Source organism: Silene latifolia, chromosome Y (genome assembly GCF_048544455.1).
Source record: "Silene latifolia isolate original U9 population chromosome Y, ASM4854445v1, whole genome shotgun sequence".
NCBI classification, from domain to species: Eukaryota; Viridiplantae; Streptophyta; class Magnoliopsida; order Caryophyllales; family Caryophyllaceae; genus Silene; species Silene latifolia.
In genome coordinates this window covers 63159450-63170149 of record NC_133538.1, presented here as the reverse complement: position 1 = coordinate 63170149, position 10700 = coordinate 63159450, and the positions used below count along the sequence as shown (strand labels likewise).

Sequence of the window (10700 nt, the reverse complement as noted above, 5' to 3'; positions counted from 1 at the left end):
CAAAAACATTCACTAGTAGAAAAATATTTATTTACGGCTCTCTATTTGAGGCGTTTTTGCCTAACAGAAGCAAAAAGAAATCACAATTTTTTTTTTTTTCCGAAAGTAGAAAAGTATTTGAGGCGATTTGTAGAATTAACGCCTCAAATAAGCTATTTGCTGCGTATGGCCCAATAAACGCCTCAAATAAGTTTACTTAAAATTAAAATTTCGCATGTCTAGTGTCTGATACCCACCGTCATTCCCTCTCACATCACATACCCTTTCCTCAATCCTCACTGCCCTCCTCCCTTGAGACACTTTCACAGACCACTCATCAGTCATCACACACCTCCCGCCACCGTCAATCCAAGCCATGGCGAGGTAGATCCCGACATCACCTTGATTCTCTATCACGATCCAGAGTCCACGATATCTTCGTTTCAAACGGCGCACCACCACTCCCACTCATACTACCCTTTTCTCTCGCACGGCCTCCACCAGATCTAGTGTTCTCCCACCGCCGATGGTCGCAGCTGCCACACAACAACTCGATGTTTATGTTAGGTATACATTCTTACTGAATAATTTCATTTAACTTAGTTAGGGTTTATGATTAATGAATTGGGGGTTTTTTATTCAGTAATTTATCATAGATTATAGTTATATGTCGAGCAGTTTTAGACAATCTTCAGGTCTACTGGACTGAATAAGACCATTTACGGCTATGAATTTTTGTTTCACTCTTGTATTTCTGGGTTCATGTCCTTTTTCAACAATTATTTGTTTTTGAATTTTGTTTTCTAATTGAATTAGAGATTAGGGATTTTGTATAGAATTTTCCTGTTTTGTTACTATAAGGCTTCATGTTGCTTGAATAGTTGGGGTGACTGAGAATAGCCGAATAGGTGATGGTCTAACTGGAACCGCCACATTATTGTAACCACTACTACCACGCCCTGGAAGAACGTCATGGTTGTGCTTCCCCTCATAGTCAAATTACTTGCTTTTGATAATCATTTATATTTCAAAATGAATCATCGTCATGTAATTCAGATTATACCTAATTTTTATGCTAATTATAGTTGAGTAATTTTCAGCCACGAAATTCGAGTAAAATACATGTGTTTATGAATTAGGGTTTCCAATTGAATCAGGGATTTTGAATAGAATCAAAGTTCTCGTATAATTAGGGTTTTAGCCTTGTTTTTTTTTATCCAGTTAACCCTATAGCAAGTGTTTTTAGCTCAAAAACGATTGTCGTTGATGAATGGATTTTTAAAACATTCATTTGGGTTTTTAGATTATTAGAACATTCAATTGGTATCTTTCACCAAGTTAATCACCCTTGCTAAGTAGATTGATTAGCACTGTATTTTAGCCATTTTGTTCTTACTAAGTTATTCTTCTAACTTGTGCACATAACTGGCAGGTTACTTGTACACTGTAAATGCTTCAACATTGAACAAGCAATGGAAACTGGTGAGCTATCTTTACTCAGCATCACAGACCATTACATTTGATCCCGACTCCTTATGTCACTGGAATTAAGAAGGAAATAAAATTTTTATCTTCGAAATAAATGCATGTGTCATGAAATGAAAGAAAAGCAGGCTAGGTTGGATACGGACATATATAATTTATCCTTTTATCGTGCTGACAATCAGTGAATTGGCCTAGTGGTGACGCGGTAGACTATAATCTATACGCCTTATTATGTTTTTACTGGTGAGTGGCAGGCAAGCTATGTATCCATAATCAAACATCCTGTAACAGTTGAGCGCGTAGTTGTTCAATTCATTGGAATTTGTTTGTCAGCATCCAGTGCCCAGCGCTAGCTGAAGTATTAAGACATACATTAGGCACGTGCCACACAGACTATTCACGTTGGGTCCTTGATAGTTCGGGTACCTTTAGGTACATTATGTGGTTTGGATTGGATCAGGTTTGTTCACTTTAGCATCGAGTTGTTTCAAGTAGGGTCTCAACTCTCAAGTCACATTTTGGATCGAGCTCCCAACAAAGTTATTAGCTGAAACCTGTCAGTATTATTCCTGAAATTCCCTAATTTTTTCTACAAATATAATTTAGATGTGGTTGGAGTATTATCGCTCAAGTCGGACTTGAACTTGACTCAGGAAACAAATATTAAGGAGGGTTGTCTTGCTTTCACTCTTTTTGTCCCTCTTATTTATGATGATTAACAAGAATACTTTTATTGATTACTAAGCTATACTCTTAATTGATTACTAAGCAATACTTTTATTTTGTTAATTAACAGGTTTACGCTTTGTCATGGCTTGTTATATAGTTGCAGTGGTGATCATTCTAAAGGTAGAATTTTGATGCATCAATGCTTATGGGTACTATTTATATAGCTTTTATTTGATTTTTTTGTGACAATTTATGAAATATAGGAAACCCATTGATTTGAACATAATATGAGCAAATTGGCGACTAGTGTTACCTGGACAAAGTTAAAGTCTTTGTTCTTTATTGCTGGTTATGTAGCTTGTGCTAATAATTCCTTTTATGGATAAAGTAGTAGTGGACAGTAGTGGACATCCAGCTGATGATTCAAATTTCGAATGATTTAATTAGCCGTGCAATTGAGAGGTTGACATGCAATGATACAAAGATGACGATTGACATGTAATGGTGCTAAATCATACTACCAGCTATGCCAATTTGTACTGATAGGCTCTAGTTGGATAATTTTGATATCAATGTATCATTACTTCTGAAGTTTGTTCATGACCCAACATGTGTTTTGTTAGCCTTTCGGTTGATGTATGCTGAGTATAAGACTACTTATTATAGTCATAGATAGTCTTTCATTTTAATCTGTTCAAGTATTCTGTTCCAAATGCTTTCCTCAATGGCTGACTTCAATATATATCCTTCTCATGGATACATGAAGTGTTAATTATTTTAGACAAATGATTATTTTGTATCTTTTTGTTGCATTTGTCTTTTTTAATGACAGGAACCATGAGGAGATCCCATGGGGCCAGACTGTAGCCGATTTTGTTGGTGAGTCCAATGGTATTTTTACTGACAAGGCTGCTGCTCACATGAAGGTACTTAATTTGATACCATCAGTATTGTTATTAAGGTCATTTAATTGCTTTTGATTTATTTTTATAGCTTCAAGTTTTCATTCAGTTGCTGAAATTGGTCTAATTATTTCAATACAACATGTATAAGAATAAGTAACACTTAACCTAGAACGGGTCGCTGAGAGAAACATTTTTTGGCAGTATAAAGAATGCTCATCAGTTCTATATTACTCTGTGTCTGTCATACTTGGATAAGATGTAAGTTGCCTTTGGTAATTGTACTCGTCAAAATTTGATCGTTATCACTAATGGAATTTGTTTGATTGTGGAAATTTGACTTCCCTTCTGTACTCGTCAAGATGTAAGTAATTGTTTCCCTATTTTAACTTATGACATAGTTTTCCCTTCTGCCAAGATGTACAAGGATTAGGGAATCCTGAATTAATGAAGCTTGCAACAGGCCTGCAAGCATCATTCACCTGGCCAGTTCTAGGACGAACAAAATATGCTACAAATCAACACTCATCTGAAAAGTTGGACTTAAAGCTCAATGGAGTTAAATGAGCATAAGAGAAAATTTCAGTAGCAGCAGTTCATCTTTTCTCAAATCTACTCATCCATTCTTTATCCCTGCACTGAACAGGTTGGTGAATGAGTGCCTTGCATCTAGCCTGCATCAGTTTCTTGAGCTGGGTATACAAGGCTTCGATGCCAGTTGGTGGAGTGGTGGCGCGGTTAAAGTCTTAGCTTCCAATTCTAGGCAGGGTGAGAAAGAGTTCCAAACTGAGGTTTGTTTTACTCTGTCAATCTCCTACTTATATATATCTTTGCATAAACTACCTATTTACTAATGTTCTTTAACATCATTTGAGAGATTATGCCAATGCGATCCCTGCTGTGTTCATAGATACCCATGTGTTTTCTGCTCACTTCATATACATCAAATGGTAATACAATGCTTATGCCATTATTTATTTATTATTTTGCAGGTATCGTTGCTAGGTAGACTGCACCACCGTAATCTAGTGAACTTGGTCGGATACTGTGTGGAAAATGGGCAATATATGTTGATTTACGAGTACATGAGTAACGGCAGTTTGGATAGATTTATATACAGTTAGTACTTGACCTCCTCATCTCTTTAATACTCTATGAAACAAAACTAACTCTTGAACCACCTTCACATGTCATATGAAGGTCAAAATTCCACCTCAATATGGAAAATGGATTACAATCCTTGGCTTATGAAGTTATCTATCTATCAAGCTGTGAAATGATCCAACGGAAAATAAAAATATCGACGTCAAAATCAACAAAGTTGTTATCCTGAATGCTTTTGTTCCAGAATATTGTAAAACAGGCTCTTAATATCTGTTACTTTGAACTTTTGATTACCATCTTGCCTCTTGAGCTCATGTTGTACACTTGTACTTGCCTGACTTCAAACAGATTTAGGCACCTGATTTGAACCTTAAACAGGAAGATACACCCATGTCATTTGTTGGCAGATGACACTCTTTAACTGTATGTTCAGTTGATTTGTTTTGTATAGGGAAGACGGCAAATTCCCTTGTTTGGTTAGTATCATGAAATCCATTTTAGCTGGGTAGGCCTTCAACAATAAACCTGTAGCCAGAATGCCTCGACTACAAGAACTGTTAAGAGTTCACGCAGTTTGTGGAGGGGATAAACAGAGATTATATTTTAGAACTGAAATGTTTTTGATTGTTATTTTCTGATTTCAGTGCAATTACGTGGTTTTCTTCAGTTCCTGCTACGAGTTAAGCAAAGTTCCCGATTCTTTCTTCATTCTTCATCAAATTTTCAAACACCACGCAAACAAGAACTATTGGCTGTAAGTAATTGAAGTTTCCCCTTTTGTTATTTTCATTTCCTAGTAATTTCTCATCAATATCTTTGTAATTGATTGCATTTCGTGTCTAGAAGCTTGCACTACAGGAAAATCATTTTGAGCGGTGAACATTTGGAGAGTTGACATAAGAGCTGGTTTGTTGAACGTAGGAGTCCTATAGCCGTAGTATACTACGGGTCTTTAAGTTTTAGAAGTTTGAGATTAGAATCAAACTTGAGTTACTTTTTAATTTTGTATTTTAGTGCCATTGTAATTAGTTTGGGAGTATTGTGTATTTTTATGTGTTTTATTCTATTTGATGTATGAATAAAAATAATGTAAGATTGCCATTCTATTACTTCCTCCGTTCTCATATGATCTACCCATTTATTGAATATATGAGTGTAGTATTTTAATAAAATGGGTAGATCATATGAGAACAGAGGAAGTAGTTATTATATTTAAATCATTTGTTTGGATAAAAATTTTTTTTTTTTTTTTTTTTTAATAAACCTATTTACGGCGTTTTTTTAAAAAACCGCCTCAAATAGCCTGTTTATTTGCTGCGCTTTTTTTGAAAAAACGCCGCAAATAGCTATTTATTTGCGGCGTTTTTTTAACGCCGCAAATAACTTTGCTATTTGCGGCCCCTCCATTGCTGCTACATCAAAAACGCCGCAAAAGAGCCCTTTTTTGGAGCCGCAAATAAATATTTTTCCACTAGTGATTATCAGAACCAGTTTTCTTTTTTTCTCTAAGTAAAAAAATTACCGGAGAAAGGGAGATCTACACAATTAGTATTACTTAAGAAACTATTTGTTCCGGGTGTGATTCCGGAGCAGGATTTGTGACCACGTAAGCTTGTAGAATGATGTCTTTGCTTGTCTCTTCCTTTCGCCCTTTCCTGTTTAAGATGAACAAACTGAGGGCTCGGCTTGGCACCGAGCGTACTCACTCCAACGCTCAAGTCCGTAAACTTAAAGAGATTAAGTTGTGTTACTTGGCAAAGTATATTGTAGAGAGATAAGGGAGCTTATACCAGATTAATAGTGAGTTTTTAGGATGAATTGTGGATCGTTTTCTCAATGAGGATTGAGGAGTATTTATAGACTTTCACCTTTTGTCACGTAGTGGCCAAGTGGCTAGCAGGTGGAAAGAGCTGTTCTACCCTCGGTAGGGGACCCATGGCGGCCTACCGCTGGTTGACTCCATGCCGAGGGGACTTGGATGTGACTACGTGGATATGCCTCCCTGGCTAGTTTGCCTAGCCGAGACCCAGTAATGACCGACGAGTCGCGTCGGTTAGGGCATCTCTAAGACGTTGACTTCTTTGTCTTTTGGCTTTGACCTTGCTCAATATGTTGACTCGGTCAGCGGGTGCAGAATATGCCCCATCAATTTGCCCCCAGCGTAGTCTATGCCGTGGTATAGACCTTCGATGAGTGTTGAGCGTATTCTGCGCAAGTTGAACTTCTTCCCCGGCTTCTTCTTCCTCGCTTGGTTCTGTTCAGGCCGTACCGTATCCCCCCTCCGCATGGATGTGTAATGGACATCCTATGTGGAAAAGAAAATGGCGCTGGCCGAGACCAAGGTTGAGAGTGCCGTTTGTACTTGTGATTGCCCCCGGCCGGTGCTGTCTTTGCTTTGTTGATCAGCTGGCCGTTAGCAAGTAGATACCAAGGAGCGCGTCGAAGAAGTTTGGTAACTGTATGTCGATTGACATTCCGTGGCTGCATGCTTGACACGTGGCTTGGCATTGATTGGTGGACGTTTCATGAGCTTTGCCCTGATTGGTCCGCTTCATGGGCTTTGCTCTATAAATAGAGCAGTGTGCCCCGTTTTTTGGCCATCAAACTTCATTTTCTCAAAAAAATTTCCCCTCTCTTAGTTTTTCGAAGGAATTTCTCTCTAGTCTTCAAAGCGTTACTCGGCGTAGCACTTTTTTCCAAGGTAAACAAACAAATTTTTCCAACTTTTTAATTGTTAAGTTTTTGTTGTCACTATGTCTTCTGCGGATGCTCAACCCAGTACTTCTGCGCCGGGGGGCGAACCGTCACGTCCTGATGAAGAGGAGCCATTGTTTGTCACCCCGATAGGGTTTGGGGGTCCCAAGCCGCTTTCTCTTGAAATTGATGAGCAATTTTTGGAGGGTTTTGATGATGATGATGATGATGAGGCGACCCCTTCTGTCGTAAAGAGGCCGCATTTCTCGTGGCACGGCGGCGCTTTGTTCGATCGATCCCGATCGTGCACGGACGAACAAGTTCGCTAGTTGCTCCGGTTCTGATCTTTTTGAAGACCATTACTCCTTCGGCAGGGGGTATAAAATTGTTATCCCTGAGGAGGGTCAGGCCGTCTGTTGCCCTCCCGAGGGTTGTATCGGCGTATACATTAGACACCTGGAGTATGGGGCTCCGGTTTCCTTTGAATGAATACGTTGCTGCCATAATTAAAGCCATGAATGTCGCCGTGGTCCAACTGCATCCGTTGGCCATCACGACGATTATTGGCTTTGTATGGTTGTGTCTTTTTAAAGGGGAGGCCCCAACGGTGAACCTATTCCGCCGGCTCCACCATCTTCGGCAGACTACCCTAGGTGGCACGGGGTGGTATAGCATACAGACCGAGGCGGGTTATGTCACCGTTTCCAAGTTGACATCTTGCAAGGACTGGAAGGGGCGGTGGGTATACTGTAATACTCCGTATTTATAGTCTTGGGGGTACTCTATCGAGTAGCCCTTACTCTGTCAGTAAGGGCAAGTTGCGCAGATAAATAGTTTCGACTGTTGGGCACTCGATCGAGTAGTCAGCACTCGATCGAGTAGGGGGTACTCGATCGAGTACCTTGGGTACTCGATCGAGTGTCCCAGGTTTATCGGGGAGTTTTCTCGGGTTTTGTTAATTACGCGATTAAGGTATATAAACATATTCGGCATTGTTCTAAATCACTTTTTACAAAACCTAAAACCTGTTTAAGAGAGAAAGCAATTTGTCTTCTTCCTAATCGCGTTCTTGACAATTCCGGAGTTCCAGACGGTCGGTTTGCATCGTAGTTCGTGTCGTTGGATTCCTTGCGTCGAGGGTAAGCTTTTAATGTAATTTATATAATGTTTTGTTAAGATTAGTGAAACCCTAATTTAGGATTTGGGGGTTTTTATGAATAGTAATTGAATAGTAGTATCTATGTGTTGTATGGTAGGAGGAGAGTTCATAGAAGAGGCGTTTTGAGGCAGTTTGTAGATACCGTCTGCGTGTTGTGCTTTCCAGGTAGGATTTCCTACTCGGTATTAGTCCCATAATGGGATATTGGTGATGTCTTTGTAATTAGTTGTTTGATATGATGATTGTGATTGTAATTGTGATTGTGGTTGTGGTTGTTGATGGTTCTCGAGATGCGTTCTCGGGTGAGTGGGGTCACTTGCGGGAGTGATCTCACGCCCTAGTTTCGCCTTCGTGGAACCCGCCACAGAAGGGATGTGCACATTAATGAGCGGGGTTATCGCTCGTACGATGAGCGGGGCTTAGGTGGGAACAGGCTGCGGTCCCCCACTGGCGGGCTGGTCAGTCCAAAGGACGATCGGTGATTGAGACGGTTGGTTGGATGTGTGTGTGTGTGGCGGTTCATTCGTCTGTTTGTCTTGTTGTTGTTATCTATATTGATTGTGTGATTAGTCCGACCGGTGTTGTTTTGTAAACTGCGGTGATCCATTCGGGGATGGTGAGCGGATATTGAGCGGTATAGAGATGATATCTTGGGATAGGCTGGGATGGCCACGACATGACGATAGAGTCTTCCCGCTGTAGTTTAGTTTTATTTATATTTCGATTGAGAAACATTAGTTTGGAATAATGTATTGTACTTTCAGTTTGGTTTCAAGGATTGTATTCATTCATTAAACTATTATAATAAATGTTGTTTCCGTTTTGTCTATTTGATTATCATACCTCGGGCGACCGAGATGGTGATGTCTTCATACCTGAGTGGTCCTGGTAAGGCGCTCGGAGTATGGGGGTGTTACATATACGTTGAGGTTCCGGAGGACTGCTCGCTGCCTCGGTCCTTCAGAGCCGCGTCAATTTGGGGTGTGAGAATCAAGGGGAGCATGACAAATATGTCTCCCGGAGCAAGCTTAAGATGGACGCCAGCAGGGTCTATCTTAATGAGGACGAAACGCGGGCAATGAGGCTGTTTGAGGCTGAGAAGGATGGCACGCCGAAGGGATGGATGTCCCCGACGCAGATCGTTCTTCAGGATGAGCTGCTCTGCCACGTCGGCCTCATACCGGCCCTCAGCCAGGGTGAGTGGGGTCGGTATGAGGCCCATCTTTTCTTTTTATGTTTCTGTATTTGAACCTTGGTTTATTTCTTTTGCTTAACTCCTGCTTCTTTTCTTTTGCAGACCGATTTGGCCCGGAACTGCCTGTCTCCGTCCTCAAGAGGTTGGGACTTGATGAGAACGGGAGAGTTGTTGAGCTGCATCCTAAGGCCGGGCCACGTGATCGCAGACCGGCCCCTCACGAACTTATGGAGCAGCAGTTGAAGGCATTGGATGTGGCGGCGGCTCAAGCGCAGATTGCTGGTAACGTGCCGCGCCGGAGACCAAAGACAACGTCTACGGCGGCAACGGCGTCAACTCCAGCTCAATCTGCAATCCCCGTGGTCCAAAAGGAGCAGGTGGTCGTTGATGTTGAAGAGGAGGTCACCGTTGTGGAGGGTCCTCCTCCTTCAAATAAGAGAAAAGAGGCCGAGCCTGCCGCTGCTGCTGTTACCGAGGCCGGGAAAGGAAAGGGACCACCGACCCTCGACCAAGAAGGCTAAGACTGTACGGATCTAACCCATGGCTCGGATTTAGCGAGTTCATTGGGCATTCCCGATGACAGACTTCGACATGTCAATGAATGTTGACATGGATGCTTTGTCGAGGTTTTTTGTAGATCGACCGCCGTCACACCGTTCTCACTGAACGGCAATTGGAGAAGCAGACTGTGCAGACGGACGGTAAAAACGTCACCGTTGACTCCTCATCCCAGAAGGTTTCCCCTGCTCAGCTTGTGGCGGAAGGCAGAAGGTTGTCCAAGAGGCTGGGGAGGTGGACTGAACTAGCCGCCAATCATATTATCGAGCAAGAAGAGGTCATGGCTCGAGCTGGCAACACGCTTGAACGGCTTAGTCTCGATCTTGCCGCCGCTAAGAAGGAGGTCGAGAGGTCGAAGGAGGACTTTTAGGCCGCCAAAAATGATTTACTCGCTGTGCGAAAGCTTAGGGAGGACGCTGAGAAGGCGGTCCTAGCCGAGAGGGCCAAGGTTGAGGCTGCATTGGCTGATGCCGCTAAGCTGCGGGAGGAGCGGGACAAATTTGAGGGCGGCTATAACGCCGTGGTTGGGCAGAAGGAGAGATGGAAGACTCTGCATTCGGCTGAGACGAAGGAGCATAAGAACACCAAGGCCATCCTTGTTCAGAGGAAAAAGGACATTGAGACGCTGAAAAATGTCATCATCCCTGACATGTGTGCCCAGTACCGGGACCAGGCCGAAGATGCTACCAGGGATGTAATTAAAGAGCTCCTTCCTGAAAGCTCATTCCCGTGGAAAGATTTTGACCGGCTTCTTGATGAGAAGGCGGCTGCTGCGGAGGCAAAGGCGGCGGAGAAGGCAAAGGCGGCGAAGGCCGCCGAGGAGGGCTGAGAAGGCGGCCCGGGATGCTAAGATGAAGGCGGTCGGGGAGGAAGGCGAGAGGGCAAAGCGGTGAAGGCGCAAATCGGCTTTTGGGCCTCCCACGGATGGTGATGCTCTCTGCTGCGGGTGGCGAGC

General features: G+C 42.3%; 1 protein-coding gene across 10 annotated transcripts; it reads left to right on the top strand.

Annotated features, from left to right (window-relative positions):
- The first annotated feature begins 202 nt into the window (after positions 1-202).
- LOC141626660 (putative serine/threonine-protein kinase PBL18) lies at positions 203-5353 on the top strand. 10 transcript variants are annotated; one of them, XR_012536258.1, is made up of 8 exons: positions 206-546; positions 1412-1461; positions 2261-2313; positions 2966-3059; positions 3682-3826; positions 4028-4154; positions 4236-4893; positions 4983-5353. XR_012536258.1 is itself a non-coding variant. In XM_074440360.1 (7 exons), the coding sequence occupies exons 4-7, from the start codon at positions 3599-3601 to the stop codon at positions 5016-5018; spliced, it is 501 nt and encodes a 166-aa protein (XP_074296461.1). In that variant the 5' UTR covers positions 203-546; positions 1412-1461; positions 1719-2313; positions 2966-3598; the 3' UTR covers positions 5019-5342. The 10 variants fall into 10 exon arrangements, 7 of the variants coding, with proteins under 7 accessions (XP_074296461.1, XP_074296459.1, XP_074296460.1 ...); XM_074440360.1 differs by having other exon boundaries at positions 203-546; positions 1719-2313; positions 2966-3826; positions 4784-4893; positions 4983-5342; XR_012536257.1 differs by having other exon boundaries at positions 2966-3826; positions 4807-4893; positions 4986-5350.
- The last annotated feature ends 5347 nt before the right edge of the window (positions 5354-10700 follow it).

Bases quoted from the DNA above. Each gene is read 5' to 3' on its own strand.
- LOC141626660 (XM_074440358.1), top strand. From the start codon at position 3,599: ATGAGCATAAGAGAAAATTTCAGTAGCAGCAGTTCATCTTTTCTCAAA. The intron at 3,827-4,027 runs GTTTGTTTTACT...ATTATTTTGCAG, and splicing joins AGAAAGAGTTCCAAACTGAG to GTATCGTTGCTAGGTAGACT. The intron at 4,894-4,982 runs GTAAGTAATTGA...TTTCGTGTCTAG, and splicing joins GCAAACAAGAACTATTGGCT to AAGCTTGCACTACAGGAAAA.